A 17,112-nucleotide genomic window follows, 5' to 3' on the forward strand; every position below is an offset into this window, starting at 1 on the left:
TCTATCCACTTTTATTCTTGTATAACCGATGCTACGCTAGATATTTGGCCTATGTTTAAGAAAGTATTTACTGTCGTTTGCTTTCTAGTAGACCAGCATACTGTCTATCCAAATATTCTAAATAATTACCAAAGGTGAATCTTTTATTTTTGACGTCATTTTCGATTGCAACATAAACATATCAATAGTATATTATATTATTGATTTATTAAATTATTATATCAATAATAATATAACAATACAAGTAGGCATAGACCTCACAGAACATATAGGAATTAGTTATTTAGATTCTTATTTTAACATACAACTATTGGTAGAATTACGATTAACCTTGTTTTTTTTATTAATTTATTGTCATTTTAAACTTTTTTGATCCGTCACTTTTGCAATGTCCTTCTATCAATAATTTTGCAAGATTTATAAAATTTTTAAGATTAGAATAAGATAATTTTACATAGTCATAAATAAAATATAATCCTAATCTGCTAGTTGTATAATATACAAAAGTTCTCCCATCGGTAGGCTTAATTTTTCTGTCAATCTACTCTTTGTAAACATCTATTATGATTATTGTACAATTGTTCTACATTGTAACAAACTTCATAATTACAAATTCAGTAAAAAAAAACTAAGTCCATAACAACAAATAAATTAAAAAAGATCTGCAGCAAACGGCGGTTATTAATTTTAAGTATATTTTAATAAATTTAATTTCAAAATAGGTTACATTAAATAGCATTTTTTTTATGTGTTTTGTAATTCTGTTTCTTTGAATTTTCTTATACACGTGTAGCATTATGATTAACATTGTTTGTTTTATTCATTTATTGTCATTTTAAACTTTTTTGATCCGTCACTTTTGCAATGTCCTTTTATCAATAATTTTGCAAGATATATACAATATTTAAGATTAGAACAAGAACTGTACACATAGAATTAAATAAAATGTTATAATCCTAATCTGCTAGTTTTAAAAACAATTTTTTAGATAAAGGAACACCAGGATTCACCAACCTTAAGGAAATATGTATTCTAATAGGTCTGCTCCGAAGTATACAATTCCCAGATTCGTATATAAAAACCGCTCGTGTTGATCAAGATGATAATGTTTGTATGTTAACTTCACAAAATGGCAGATTCCATTACAAACCTCATGACGGCTATATTGCTGTGGTAAGGCCAATGGGTCGTCCTATTCATAATGAATATGAGGACGTTTTGGATGAGTTAATGACATGGTTCTCGTAAAATAGACACTCAATCATAGTTAGCTTTTAAAAACTTAATCACATCTACTGTTTTTATTTTACTTCAATAACATTTATATGTCGCACTTGTATCTAAATTGTCATTTTATTTGATTTATTATATAATGAAATATTTCTTTTAGTGATATTTAATACTTTAAACCATTTGTGATTTTTATTAAATTCTATCCATTGCAGAGCATAAAACGAAATTGAAATAATAATACTATATGATAATTAACAATATGATATTTACCGAAATTATTGTGTTCTGCTAGTGCTAATAATGTGCTAACAGTCACTATGGTGAAGACAGGCACATACGTTTCAATAGAACCAAAACCTTTAAATATGATTTATCTTTTAAATAATATATGTGTTCTACATTTTGAGGTTTTTCATCAATACTTTCTTCTGTTGTTTCAACATTTTTGTTTCTAAATTTTCATTAGAAAAATGATTTTTACACTTTCAATGGTTAAGTTGAACATTACATTTTCATAAAAAATGACATCCCGGCTTAGTAAAATGGTTTAATATTCTTTAATGGTTTATTGTACAACCATCACTTAAAGTTTTCTCGATCTTGAATCTAACATGCGCCTTAGTTGGTTAGGAATGTGTACTAAAGTAACACATCTGAGAATTCGAATTTAGACAAATTTGGAATATGTCTAGTCCAAAATTCATCAGGTGTCTTGTTGATATTACCAAGTGTTAGTAGTAGATTTTCTAGATTAGTAGCTGTCAGTACTGCCTCTCCCTATAACTTCCTTAGACAAATATGATTGTTGTATGACTACCACTATAAAATCAATCTAAATATGGACTGCCCCAACGAATGAACCAAACAAACATTCAAATTGAAATTCTTATTCTGTTTTTTAACATATCAGTTTGAAAATTTAGATACACGTTATAGAGCTTATGTTACTAAAAAATATTTTAAAAAAAAATTTAAAAAAATATAGTCTCTCGTGGGTTTTTTTGAGATACTACCTTAGAAAAAAATTAGTATCTATACTTACGACCTTCTTCGATGGTGATAAGCTATTACAAAAAAGTAGTATCTGTACTTACGACCTTCTTCGATGGGGATAAGCTATTACAAAAAAGTAGTCTCTATATTTACGACCTTTTTCGTTGGTGATAAACTTTTTAAAAAAAAGGAGGTTCCATCGTACATCTTGTATTATAATAATAATATGTATTTATATTACAATATTATTATTATTAACTTTTTTGCAATTTTAGGCTACAAGAAACAGTCGTTATTATTTTACTTACAACTTGTTTTAATGGGAATGAAACTGTTACTAATATAAAATGTAATTCGTGATATTTTTTTTTTTAATAAACTTAATTTTGAAATCCTTCTATTAAATAAAACAAACACGTTATTATACATTATCACATAATAATTAATAACAAAATAAAAAATTAACTATTTATATAACAAAGTAGTATGTTCGTAATTTATAAATATAATAGCAATAACAATGACTTAAAACAAAATGAATTAACATAATTTACTTTTAACTGGTTCTATATTTTAACAGAGTTAAATATAACAACTATAAAAAAAAAAAAAAAAAACAGAATTAACTTTTCATAGGTTTTATTTAACATAATTAACCCTTTCGTAACTGATATCCTCGTACGAGTATTTAACTTTAAAAATCGAATAAAATATTACCAACGTACTATCATTATCATTACTATCAAAAATGTCTTTAAACACAAGTTATAGTATAGATTGATGATAAAAAAATCGACGCAGCTATATGGATTATTTTACTCTGTGTTTTACTTAAGACTGCGATCTGGTGGTTGATTTTGAATTATATTTGTATGATTGATACACTGCGATGAAATAATAATTGATATTGTAAAACGTACGTTATTACTGTACGTTATCACTATAACAATATTAAAATCTATTAGATACGACCTTACTCGTCGGTTCTATGATTGTGTCAATTCGTCGTATCTGTACATACGACGGTTTTTGTTGGAAATAGATATTTCGGGAAATTGTAAAAATAATTATTATCTTATCTCTTTGGTACACCTGACATACGATCTTTTCCTTGGGAAATACAGAAAAATATTCTTTATTAGATGATTGTGATATCTCAATATTGGCAAAAATCGAGATACGACCCTTTTCGTTGGAGCAGTCGATATGACCCCCATATATTTCCTTCGACGGGTGGCTTTGTACAAAATGTATAGCAAAAAACTAAATAGAAAATGGTTATTTTGTAATTAAAATGTGAAAATAGCGAAGAACAGGTAAATAATTTAAAAGACAACATTAAATTATTATAGTCTTTCAAGTAAAAATGTTATGGCAGTAGTGTCACTAAAAAATATTAAGACTTATTTTATTAGAAACTATAGTAAAACTGTGATAGTTGTGAGTATAAACCTTAGCAAGGACAAATTTTAATATTAAAATAAGTTAGAAAGACTATGAATGGATTATAATGAACTATAAAATATACCTATAAAAATCATAATAAGGTGGTAGTACAAACAATATTAATAATTAAACAGATATTTAAATGATGCATGCTTTTTACAAAATGTTGAATGTTTTTAATAAATATAATTGGATTGACTTATCAGGAGTAATAATAACAGTTATTCTTAGTAGGTAGTTATTATTTGTATAAGTAGAATAGTATTAAAATAGTGTTGAATGTTATCACATTTAAAAATATATATAAGGAATTTACTATACGAGTTAGTAGTGTGATGAAAAACCTACATTATATTTAAAATTGTTGCTATTGTGTTTAAACATTTTTTTAATAAAATTTTATTGTGACGCTAGTGAAAAACTATAATGTTGGGTATTCCGAGTGGTTTTACATTTTCACGGGTACACATAGCCAATATGATATAGCTGTTGTTAAAGTGTAAAAACCAAGTGTACAAATGACTATGTACCACGCAAACATTGTTTGAATATTGTACTCGTGATTTTATTAGAAATCTAATAAAATCTAATCTAATTTTCTTTTAAGAATTATTAAAAGTCATAAAAGAAAAAAAAAAGGTTAAAATATCCGTGTATACAAAGTGAACAAATCCTAAAGCTGATTCTAGAATAATTTAAAAGCAGTAAGTAAAATTTTTTTACAGATATGTACAGGGTGTTTTTTTTTATAAAGGGCCACTCAATATCTCACTGGGTTTAACTAAAAATTTAATTGATTTTTTAATAGTGTTTTCATATAATGTGACTATAATTTTCCTTTAATATTTATGTTCATACCCAATCCCAAACAAATTATTTTCATTTCAACTTTTGACACTTAAATGGTAACGCATACATTTTACTATCTTTTGAAATGGGGAATAATATACAACTACTTTAACTGGTCCAAGCTGCTATCCAACTATTTTTATTAACTTTTCAAATGGAGAATAATGTAGGTAGAAATAATTTTAAATGGTTAATAACCAGTTTTGGATAATTATTTTTAAGGTTGCTATCGCAAAAACTAACTTAAAGGAGGAGTAAGAACATAACGAATTGTGTACAATTAAGACAACACTATATAAATAGACTGTGATAAAAACAATTATTAAGCTATTGATTACACACAGTGAGATGTAGAGTTGCTCACGACAAAAAAAAACTCCCTGTCTACGTTATTTACTTTATAATAGAAAACCACTTGTGTCACTAAAGGTTTTTATAAATTATTATAGCACTGCGCATACTGTAAAATATATATTCATTTTACTGCTTTGGTTTTCATATCGACACACCGGCCTTACAAATAATCGCAACAAAATCACTAAAAAAAACTAGCTGTTTGAATACATATCTTTCATACTAGTTATATTATTTGAATTGTTTCAACTATATTGTCCAGCATTATGAAGCTTCTCTGCATTTTAACAACGATTGCTTTTGTGAACGTTTCGCCGATAATGACAGGTAATTAATAAATTTTTACACGTACCTCTTTAGAGGAGTTAAAATTCTGAATACAAATTTTAATATTTAATTCTTCATCATAGGGGAATATGCAAATTTGGTTTACACTACAAGTCAGTGTAACCCAATTTTTATACGATATAAAATGTTTGTTAATTTTATTAATTTTATACACAAGTTTTAAATAATTTATTATAGACAAATACATCAGAGAGGCTTTTGATAATGGTAAGATACAATTTGATTTTTAGATGGTTTATAATTTAAAAACAAGCTATATATAAAGTTTGTTTTTGTATCAGTTTAGAACATAAGTGAACGAGATACATAGTACCAGTATACCAAACAATACTGTAGAAATACTAAATTGTAAAGAAAATCGAATATTTTATATAATTAAAAAAAATGTTCTATGGGTATTGGCCATTTTGGTTTATTTTAGACCAAAAATTCTGACAAAATTTCGACAAGATATGATGGTCCAAGTTCAGTTCTGCAAAAAGATTCCAGTTTTTGAGCTACATTACTATTATAGGTTGGAAGCCGATTTTCACTTAAATATTTCAGTTTTCTGTAATTAAATAAATTAAATTTATAAAATTTTTAATATTAAACTACATAAAAAAGTTGTCAAAAATCTCGTGTCTCTACAGTACTAAAAACGGGCCATCCTAAGTAGTCAACATTTTATCTAGTTTTGGGTCTAAATCGTAAAAAAGTAACTGACCCCATTCAATCTTCTTAACATAACGGGTTGAATCGCGTTAAGTAAATAGTCACTTTAAAAATATGTCTATTCTTGTTCTGAACATTTTTATGTATAATTGTATACATTATTAAGATTTCATTTGAAATTTTGTATATAGCTCAAAACACTATTTGCTTATAGATCCTGCTGGATTGGAGACTGCAATTTCAAATATTATTAACGAAGATAAACCGTTTGGTAATCATTAATATATAACGAACAAAATTATTAAAATATAGATTGCTACTCAAAAAAGTGTTAAAATTGTAGTGATAAAAAAATTCATCATTTTTTATTATTCTTATTTCAGAGACACTTAATTTGATGTTGGTTATACCGGGTAATAACATTTCTTATCGCTTATTGGCAGTATTTCCACATAGTGGCATGATAATATTTCATAACTAATTTGGGCATAACATATTTTCGTTTTAATTACAGAAAAAGTAAACATTTTCAGAATTAATCATGGTAACTAATTGTTTAATATTACTTATTCGTTACGCAGATTCTTAATACTGATATAATTACCTGATGTTTTTGTTTTTCCTATGGCTCGCACTTTTAACCAATAGTAGTTTATCCACAAAAATCCCCATTAGCTTTTAGATCTCTAACTCAAATTTAAGTAGTACCGCGTGTTTTTTCGTTTAATTAACATCAAGAACGTTAAAATTTCATAGAAAAAATTCTAGTTAAAAAAATTTTAACTCTCTTTCATTTTTTTGGCCACATCCAACTTCGTCTATAAAGAAACTGGTCTCGAAATGTAATCAAAAAATAAAAATTATAATCTACCAAATAAATGGGTATAACATATTATAATAACATATTTTTGTTTTAATTTTAGATGAACGATTTATTATGAACTTACCAAGTAACCTATTTGTTTATATTATACGGTTTTTGTTTTTATAGCTTGTGATTTATTTTTGATTTAATTAACATGGGAACTTTTAATTTTTCTCAATATAACATATATAATCATTTTAGTCATAGTAAAATACATTAAATAGTATATTTTGTATTTCAGTGCATATTGCCATAGCTGATCAGGTGGCAGTGCGAGAAGCAATATCCCAAGTAACAGGTAAATATAAAGTTAATGGTAAATATTTATAAAGTTTAACATATTTTTTGGAACAATTTTCAAAGTTCATAATTACTCAGCTTTAACCAAATTCGATAAGTTTATTATGCTAGTTTAAAGTGTTAGAGCTATGCTATGACTTGTATACAAGCCTAGAAGATCATTCGAAATATAATTCAGACTTATGTACACATTTTTACAAAGTGTGGTTTTTAGTGGAAAGTAAAATACATTTTCATATTTTTTATATAGATATCCCTGTACCCCAACTTGGCCCAAACGAAAGTAAGCAAACTTTTAATAAACGGCGTAAATAACCCTTAATTTTTAGTTTATAATCCATTAAACTAGTTTTTTTTTATTTTGTTTTTTAATCACTGCAATTTGTTTTTATTTCCCACAGATTTTGAAAATGATTCATTGGTACAGCTTGGAGAAGCAAGACGACGTATATTAGGAAAAGTTACAAAAAAATTACTTACTGATGCAATAGGTAAATATTAATATTTTGTGTAGATTGGTACTAGTTTACTTTTAATTATAAATGTTCTATTTGGTGTACCATTCAAATAATACATTTATAATTTATACACAACTGAACAAGTTACTCTTTTATCCACATATATTCTTGTATAGCAGACGCTAAGGCCAGCTGATACTTGGTTTCTGTTTAAGAAAGTATTACCGTCGTTCGCTTTCTTGTAGACCATCCTATTGTCTATCCAAATATTGAAAATAATACCCAAAGGTGGATCTTTTATTATTGTTGTCAATTACGAATTTTGTATCAACATATCCCTTTTAAATGGTTTACTTCTTTACATGTTGCGTAAAAATGACCAACAACAATAATACCCTTACCATAACGCTGTGCTCTTCTAAGTTGATTGTAATGACTGTCTGCCGATTATTACCGATTTAAATTCAAGCATATTCTTATTTATGTGTTCGGCATTATTAACAAAAATATGAAATACAATATCTTAATTTTCTATTCCACTCCTACAGTCTTATTATTTCATAAATTCTTATATAATGATTTTCAAGACTATTATCGTTTTAATTTAAGTCGCTTTCTAAAATATAATTAACTAACAAGACTTGTACGCTCCAGAGTCTAGCACACTAATTAGCACACACATGTAGTTTTTATAACAATGCAAGTGGGCATACACTTAAAAAAACACATTGGATTGATTTTTCTAGACTTTTGAAATACAACTATTGATAGCAATAAGATTATACCTTGTTTGTCTATTTATTGCCATTTAAACCTTTTTTGACCCGTCACTTGTGTAATATCTTTTTAAATCAATTATTTTGCAAGATATCTAAAATATTAAAGATCAGAACAAGAACAATACACATTGAATTCAAAAAAATGATGTTATATTTATCTACTAGTTATATAGAAAGAAAAAAATGTTAAAAATATCTTTATTAAACAAATGTCCCTCCAGTAGGAAGCTTCTTTTTTCTGCCAATCTGCTTTTTGTACATTTATTATGTTTATTGTTCTAGATTGTATTAGATTGTATAGTAAAAACTAAATAAGGAAAATAAATCTATAACAATATCTCAACAAAGAAAGTTCTGAACTGCGGTTATTCTTTCTTAAATGTAATCTAATAAATTTCACTTCAAAATAGGTTACATAAAATAGAGAGCTTCATATGGGAAATATAATTATTTTTCTATGATTTTACTTATACGTGTGTACAAAAAATAAAAGTAGATAATATAAACTAAATTTGACAAGTTTTTTAAAACAATATTTTGACATTTCCATGCTCTGCCACATAACCGAAAAAAGTGTTACCAAAAAAGCGTAACAAAAAAACGTTACTAAAAATTGTTTAAAACTTAAGTAAATTAAATCTGGGATAAATGGCTTGGCTTAAAGTTATATTTCCAGATATTAAACACCAAAATATTAACTAGAAATTTGATTTGTTTTAATTTACTAAGTTGTTACTGCTTGTTAATATTATACTATATCATAATCTATAATTCCACCACTACTCTAAATTTATTCGGTACTTCAACGAGACATGAAAATGCCCTTTCGTGGTCGCAGACTCGGCTGAAAAATGTTTTTTTTATAATTTTTTAGGTAGAGGAAGACCAAGTTACCCCAACCTTAAAGAAGTATGCCTTCTAATAGGTTTACTTCGAAGTATGCAATTTCCCGATTCATATATAAAAACCGCTAGTGTTGATCAAGCGGGCAATGTTTGTACGTTAACATCACAAAATCGCAACTTCCAATACACGCCTTATCTCGGCTATATTTTTCCAGTAATGACAGTGGACAATTACCGCCGAGTTACGAGCGTTTTAATTGAGGCAATGAACTGGTTCATCTAAAGTAGACCATCAATCGTAGCTAGCTTTTAAAAAATTATATTCTACCTATTGTTGTTATTTTACTTTAATATTATTTATAGGTCGCACTTGTAGCTAAACTGTCAATTAATTCAATATATTACAAAATAAACGATTTCATTCATTGATATTTAATACACTTAACCACTTGTGATTTTTATAAAACTCTATCCATTGCGGTGTAAAAAATGAAATTGAAATAATAACATTACTTGCCAAAAATACAATATATTATTATTTTACTTCAGAAATTGTTGTGTACTGGTAGTGCAAGTAATGTGCCAACAGTCACTATGGTAAAGACGCCTAAATAATTATATAATCAAAGCCTTTACTATAATTTATCATTCAAATAATAAATTTATAATTGGTAGTCGATTTTCTTGATAAATGACTGTTAGTACTGCCTCTCCTCACAACTTTATTAGACACATTTGGTTGTAATGGTAATGATCAAGTTCTTTCGAATAATATTCTATTTAATCTTTCTGTTAAACTATTTTGTCCAGATGTGTAGGGAATGGTATAGTCAACTACAATTCCTTAAGCTTAACTCAAAATATTAAAACCCATTACCTACATAATCTCGTCCATTGTCACATCTCAGCATGGATAATTTCAAGTCAAAATATGCACGTACAATTAGTGTATAGTATTTTTTTAAACAATTAAACCCATGATATTTGTTTTGTAACTGACCAGACACTGTAAAACCGGTATAATTATCTATAAAATACCTTTTACCCTTCCGTTTATATTAAATCTATTATGCTTACTGTTCTACATTGTAAAAGACTACATAAATAAAAATTAAATAAAGAAAAACAAAATACATAACACTAAATCATTTATAATAAATTTCATTGCAATAGGGTTTTTTTTATGGTTGATATCATTATTTTTCTATGATTTTGTTTGTACACGTGTATTAGTGGTGTTTAGAACAAAAGTAGATAAAAGCTGAAATTGACAAGTTATTAAAGATATTGATTTATAAACTTCAAGGTAAAGCAACACCAAGATTCCTCAACCGTGCCGAAATATGTCTTCTAATAGGTTTGCTCCGAAATATGCGGTTTCCAGATTTGTACATAAAAACAACTACTGTTGCCCACTCTGGTTATTTTTGTACGTTAACTTCACAAAATGGCACATTCGAATACAGAATTTATGACATCTATATTGTTTTAGTAAGGCAAATAGGTCCTAATTATTATGGACAAATTGTGAACGTTTTAGATGAGATACACAATTGGTTCCTGTAAAATAGTCCATCAATCGTAGCTAGTTTTTAAACAAATATTTTGCACACACTGATGCTATTTTACTTTAATAATATTTATAAGTCGCACTTGTATCTAAATTGTCATACAATTCAATATATTTCATAATAAACAATTTCTTTCATTGGTATTTAATACTCTTAACCTCTTGTGATTTTATTAAACTCTGTCCATTGCTTTATAAAAAAAACGAAATTGGTATAATACCTGCCCTCAATACAATTTAATATTTACCTCAGAAATTATACAACAGTAAGTATTAATTTATAAAATGAGTTTAATTTTAGTTGTAATAATATTACACATTTGAGGCTAAAAATCGATTATCAAAATTTGAAAAATGAATAGTGAAAATGATGAAAATCATAATATGGTAAGATACCATGTATTTAATAAATATATTTGGTTTGACTAATCATAGATAACATTTATTAGTAGTTATTAATTGTGTACGTGAATTAGTATTAAAATAATGTTAAACGATTTCAAATCTGAAAATTTATACAAGTAAGGTATTATAGAGAATTATAGAGCAGTTTTGACCAAAAACAAACAACAATATATTATTAAAAACGTTTTTTTTTTCGACACGTTGGTAAAATACTACCATAATCTTGTGTTATACTAGACAATTTTAATTTACATTAGTACACATAGTCGATACTATATCTGTTAAATGTGATAAATGATAACATGTACAAATGAAAATTGAACACGTTCTTAGGCATTATCTGAAAATTGTACGCGGATATTTATTAAAAATGTAATATATTTTCTTAAAAATAATAATTATATGGTATAACAGATGAAAAAAAATATGAACACATCTGTAAATACAAAATTCAATTAAAGTATAATTTATTATTTAAGAATAATTTAAAAGCAGAAAGTAAAACAAATTAACAGGTATGTACAGGGTGAATTTTATCATGAGCCCCTATAATAATTGAATTATTTTTTCACAGAATTTTCATTAAATGTGACCACAATTTTCCTATAATGTTTATGTGTCTACTCTTCCCAAACTGATTATTTTCATAGCAACTTTTAAAATTTAAATGGTAACGCATGCATGTTATTAACTTTTAAAATTGTGAATAATATACTAACAAATTTGACTGGTCCAAGTTGCTATCAGAAAACCTTATTTAAAGGGGGGTTAGAACAAAAACATTTTGTAGTAAATTAAGACCTTATTACAATAAATAAAAGACCATGGAAAAAAAAACATTAAATTATTGATTTAACACTACCGTTGTTTGAATATAGTAGTCGGGGTTTCATTAGAAAACTAAAGAATTGCCTTTTAAGAACTACTAAAAGTTATAACAGTTAAAAAAAAAAGATTATACCCACTGTGTATACAAGGTGAACAAATCCTAAAACAAATATCTGATTCGAGAATAATTTAAAAGCAGTAAGTAAAAAAATTTAACGGGTATGTACATTGTACAGGATGATTTTTTTATAACGGGCCACTGGGATTAATTAATAATTGAATTGTTTTTTATTAGTGTTTTCATATATTGTGACAACAGTTTTCCTATGGTGTATCTGTCCCTACCCCTTCCAAACTAATTATTTTTATATCAACTTTTAAAACGTAAATGGTAAATTATACATTTTATTTTAAGTCAGTTAGACCGTTAGTAACCAGTTTTGGATAATGCATTTTAAAGTTGTTATCATTCAAACAAATTTGAAGAGGGGTGTAAGAAAATACAAAATTGTGGACAATTAAGTTCACATTACATAAAAACACCATGGAAAACAAATTACTAAATTATTGATTTAACACAGTGAGATGTAGAGTTGCCCACGATGAAAAAAGTACCCTATATACATTATTTAGGTTATAATACAAACTACAAGTGTCGATTACGTTTTCTATAAAATATTATAGTGCTTTGCGAACTGCAAAATATATTTTTTTATTTTACTTATTTTGTCGACAAGAAAAACACTCTAACATAAAACGTAATACAAGCTTTTAGAATTCATATTTTTCTTATAAGTTATATTATGCGAATTGTTTCAACTTATTGTCCAGAACTATGAAGCTTGTTTGCATTATGATAACGCTTGCCTTTGTGAACGTTTTGCCGATACTGACAGGTAATTATATAACTTTTACAAGTACATATTCAACGTAGTTAAAAATTTGAACAGAAAAGTAAATAATTTAATTCTTCATCATAGCGGACTATGCAAATTCGGTTTACACTACAAGTCAGTACACAATTTTTATACGATATAAAATGTTTGTTAATTTTATACATAAGTTTTAAATAATTTATTATAGACAAATACATCAAAGAGGCTTTTGATAATGGTGAGATACATTTTGATTTTTAGTTGGCTTATAAATTAAAAACAAGCTATATATAAAGTTTGTTTTTATATCAGTTTAGAACATAAGTGAACGAGATACATAGTACCAGTATACCAAACAATACTGTATAAATACTAAATTGTAAAAGAAAATCGATTATATTTTATACAATTTAAATAAATTTTTCTATGGGTATTGGCCATTTTGGTTTATTTTAGACCAAAAAGTCTGACAAAATTTCGACAAGATAAGATGGTCCAAGTTCAGTTCTGCAAAAAGAATCCAGTTTTTTGGCTACATTACTATTATAGGTTGGAAGCCGATTTTCATTTAAATATTTCAGTTTTCTGTAGTTAAATAAATTAAATTTATAAAATTTTAAATATTAAACTACATAAAAAAGTTGTCAAAAATCTCGTATGTCTCTACAGTACTAAAATCGGGCCATCCTAAGTAGTCAACATTTTATCTAGTTTTGGGTCTAAATCGTAAAAAAGTAACTGACCCCATTCAATCTTCCTAACATAACGGGTTGAATTGCGTTAAGTAAATAGTCACTTTAAAAATATGTATATTCTTGTTCTGAACATTTTTATGTATAATATTATACATTATTATGATTTCATTTAAAATTGTGTATATAGCTCAAACCACTATTTGCTTATAGATCCTGCTGGACTGGAAACTGCAATTTCAAATATTATGAAAGGAGATAAACCATTTGGTAATCATAATTATATAACGAGAAAAATAATTAAAATACAGATTGCTACCAGAAAAAAGTGTTAAAACTATAGTGTTATAAAAAATCCGACATCATTAATTCATCAATTTATATTATTCCTATTTCAGATATCCTTAATTTGATGTTGGCTATACCGGGTAATAATATTTTTCGTATCGCTTGTTGGACGTATTTCCTCATAGATGCTTGATAAAAATTAATAACTAATTTGAGCATAACATATTTTCGTTTTAATTTCAGACAAAGCAAATTACTGGTTTTCAATTGAACATGGTAACCAATTGTTATTTACTACTAATACTTTACATAGATCCTTATATAACGATCTAAATACGGTATTTTTTTCTGTTTCCTATGGCTCACACTATCGAATGATAGTAGTCACTCCGTAAAAGAACTTACTTAGATTTTAGATCTCTAGCTCAAATCGAAATAGTATCTCGTGTTTGATTAACTAAGTTCTGTTTTGAAAAATATGTAGTTCATTTTTCTGACAATATCCATCGTCTTATACTACTTATACTTTACAAAGACTCACAATGGCCCACAATTTCAATCGATAGTAATATATCCGAAAAAGAACTCCCTTAGATTTTAGATCGCTAGCCCAAATCTAAGTAGTACCTCGTGTTTTATTTGTTTAATTAACATGGAAAATAATACAATTTTATTGAAAAAAATTCTAGTACGAAAAATAAGATGTTCTCTCTTTCATTTTTCTGACAACACCCAACGTCGTTTTTTTAAGAAAGTCTCGAGATTTATTCAAAAATAAACATTACAAAATATAACAAAAAAATGAATATATTGTAAATATTTTACAAATTACAAAAATATTAAATCCTGACGTGCCCTTAGTGAACATCCCTTTTCTCCGGTCATTTATGTCATTTGTGTACATGTTATGCCATCAAATTTACTATTTGCAAATAATAATTAGTATAAAAATACATAGTTAATTATCCACATAGCTTGATAACATATATTTATTTTAATTTTAGACGATGCATTTATTAGCACCTTACCAGGTAATCTAATTGTACATATTTTATACTCCTAATACTGACACTATACAGTTTTATATACAAGTACCTTTATTACGGGTTTTGTTTAAGTAGGTACCTTGTTATTTTTTTTTTTATTTGATTAACATGGGATCTTTGAATTTTTCCTTATTTAAAATACTATCGTTTCTGCCATAAGAAAATAAATTGTATAGTATTTATATTGTATTTCAGAACAACTTGCCATAGTTGATCAGGTGGCAGTGCAAGAAGCTATATACCAAGTTACAAGTAAATATAAAGTTTCAAATTTTTTTTGGACAATTTTCAAAATTCATAATTATTCAGTTTTAGTTAAATTCGATAAATATATGATAATAGTTCAAAATCATGTAGCCATTAATGTTTTTTGATACAAGTCTTGAGAGTTTATTAAATACAATTCAAACCAATTTATACATTTTTACATTGATTAGGTAAATGTGTGTGTTTTTACTAGAAAATAATTAAATTGTTTTTACAGAAATCCATGTGCCTCAACTTGGGCCGAACGAAAGTAAGCAAGTATTTAATAACTGACGCAATAACTCTAAAGTCTTAGTTTAAGAGCCAAAAAAACAATTTTTTAATTCAGTTATTTTTTCACAGATTTTGAGAATGATTCATTGGTACAGCTTGGAGAAGAGAGAAGACGTATAACAGGAAAAGTTACAAAAAAATTACTTATCGCTGCAATAGGTAAATATTAATTTTTTGTGTAGATTTCTACTAGTTTTACTTTTAATTATAATTATTTTATTTAAAGTACCGTTCAAATAATACACTTATAACTTATACACATCTCTACAAGTAAATCTTTTATCCACATTTATTCTTGTGTAGCCAATGCTTCTGTTTGAGAAAGTATTACCGTCGTTTGCTTTCTAGTAGACCAGCATACTGTCTATCAAACTTGTTTTAAATAATTACCAAAGGTGGATCTTATATTATTGACTTCATTAGCTATGAATTCTGTATGAACATATCAATAATCTAGTATATTATAGATTTATGATAATGTTATATCAATAATAATATCAAAATACAATTAGGCATAGAACTTACACGATACATAGAATTGGTTTTTCTAGAATCGCATTCTAACATATAACTATTGGTAGTATTATGATTAGACCTTGTTTGTTTTGTTCATTTAATGTCATTTTTTAATTTTTTTTTATCCTTCGCTTGTGCAATGTCTTTTTAAATCAATGATTTTGCAAGATATCCAAGAGATTATAGTTCAGAACAAGAATAGTACCCATTGAATTCAATAAAACGATGTGTATCGTTATCTAGCAAACAAATTTGAAATATAACTTTATTTAACTTTGTGTCCAGCGGGTGTGGCTTTCTTTTTCTGTCAACCTGCTCTTTTTAATTATAACGTCTATTATGCTTGTTGTTCTAAATTGTATAAGATTGTACAAATAAAAATTAAAGAGAGAAAAAAATCCTTTACAATGTCTCAATAAAAAAAGTTCTAAAGCAAACTGCGGTTATTCTTTCTCAAATGTATTTTATTAAATTTTATTTAAAAATAGGTTACATAAAATAATTTGAACGGTTAATAAAAGTAGTTATAAGCTAAAATTGACAAGTAATTAAAAACATTTTTTTTTATAATTTTTAAGATGCTGGAGCACCAAGATTTCCCAACCTTAACGAAATTTGCAATCTAATAGGTTTGCTCCAAAGTATGCGATTCCCAGATTCATATATAAAATCCGTTTTTGTTGATCCCGCTGGTATTTTTTGTATGTTTACCTCGCTAAATGGCAGAATCCAACATCTTGATATTGGCTTAATTGATGAAGTAAACCCAATAGATCCTTATCGTGTTGAATTTATGGTTTTTTTGAGAGAGATACAGAATTGGTTCCTGTAAAACAGACCATCAATGGTAGCCAGTTTCTTCAAAAATTATATTGCACCTACTATTGTTATTTTACTTTAATAATATTTATATGTCGCACTTGTATCTAAATTGTCATTTAATTTAATGTGTTACATAATAAACAATTATTTCTTTAATACACTTAACCACTTGTGATTTTATTAAATTATATCCATTGTATTGTAAGGTATAAAATTGAAATAATAACATTATCTGCCCACAATACAGTATAATATTATATTGTAACTTCATAAATTATTGTGTACTGCTAGTGCCAGTAATGTGCCAACAGTCACTATGGTTGAAGACAGGCGCATAAGTGTTAATATAATCAAAGCCTTCACTATAATTTACTACTCAAATAATAAATTTATAATTGGTAGTAGA

At 26.7% G+C, this 17,112-nt stretch overlaps 3 protein-coding genes across 6 annotated transcripts in view; all 3 read left to right on the plus strand.

Annotated features, from left to right (window-relative positions):
• LOC126844032 (uncharacterized) overlaps window positions 1-1,340 on the plus strand; it is a 33,487-nt gene extending 32,147 nt beyond the window's left edge. For all 4 annotated transcript variants that reach the window (XM_050581878.1, XM_050581879.1, XM_050581877.1 and 1 more), the window contains one exon: window positions 989-1,340. In XM_050581878.1, the coding sequence (XP_050437835.1) occupies window positions 989-1,248 (260 nt within the window). In that variant the 3' untranslated portion in view covers window positions 1,249-1,340. The remainder of the gene's footprint in view (window positions 1-988) is intronic.
• A 3,731-nt stretch (window positions 1,341-5,071) lies between these two features.
• On the plus strand, window positions 5,072-9,569 carry LOC126844034 (uncharacterized). Its single transcript, XM_050581881.1, has 11 exons — window positions 5,072-5,202; window positions 5,286-5,315; window positions 5,401-5,430; window positions 6,092-6,148; window positions 6,261-6,290; window positions 6,392-6,421; window positions 6,801-6,827; window positions 6,984-7,040; window positions 7,293-7,325; window positions 7,444-7,533; window positions 9,154-9,569. Exons 1-11 carry the CDS (start codon window positions 5,142-5,144, stop codon window positions 9,405-9,407), a joined length of 699 nt encoding a protein of 232 aa, XP_050437838.1. The 5' UTR covers window positions 5,072-5,141; the 3' UTR covers window positions 9,408-9,569.
• A 3,096-nt stretch (window positions 9,570-12,665) lies between these two features.
• LOC126844033 (uncharacterized) lies at window positions 12,666-16,871 on the plus strand. Its single transcript, XM_050581880.1, has 11 exons — window positions 12,666-12,823; window positions 12,908-12,937; window positions 13,011-13,040; window positions 13,708-13,764; window positions 13,893-13,922; window positions 14,026-14,058; window positions 14,787-14,813; window positions 15,024-15,080; window positions 15,313-15,345; window positions 15,438-15,527; window positions 16,463-16,871. The coding sequence occupies exons 1-11, from the start codon at window positions 12,763-12,765 to the stop codon at window positions 16,714-16,716; spliced, it is 702 nt and encodes a 233-aa protein (XP_050437837.1). The 5' UTR covers window positions 12,666-12,762; the 3' UTR covers window positions 16,717-16,871.
• Window positions 16,872-17,112: the final 241 nt, after the last annotated feature.

Source organism: Adelges cooleyi, unplaced genomic scaffold, assembly GCF_023614345.1.
Source record: "Adelges cooleyi isolate 19-005CV unplaced genomic scaffold, UGA_ACOO_1.1 ACOO_flye_CR_arks_rails_tigmint_CR_PRNA_6, whole genome shotgun sequence".
In the NCBI taxonomy this organism is placed as follows: domain Eukaryota; kingdom Metazoa; phylum Arthropoda; class Insecta; order Hemiptera; family Adelgidae; genus Adelges; species Adelges cooleyi.

Coding starts and splice junctions, on each gene's coding strand:
- LOC126844034 (XM_050581881.1), top strand. CDS start 5,142: ATGAAGCTTCTCTGCATTTTAACAACGATTGCTTTTGTGAACGTTTCG. Junction 6,422..6,800: donor CATTTTCAGAATTAATCATG/GTAACTAATTGT, acceptor TTTTAATTTTAG/ATGAACGATTTATTATGAAC. Junction 7,534..9,153: donor ATTACTTACTGATGCAATAG/GTAAATATTAAT, acceptor ATAATTTTTTAG/GTAGAGGAAGACCAAGTTAC.
- LOC126844033 (XM_050581880.1), top strand. CDS start 12,763: ATGAAGCTTGTTTGCATTATGATAACGCTTGCCTTTGTGAACGTTTTG. Junction 12,824..12,907: donor CGTTTTGCCGATACTGACAG/GTAATTATATAA, acceptor TCTTCATCATAG/CGGACTATGCAAATTCGGTT. Junction 13,923..14,025: donor TTTGATGTTGGCTATACCGG/GTAATAATATTT, acceptor TTTTAATTTCAG/ACAAAGCAAATTACTGGTTT.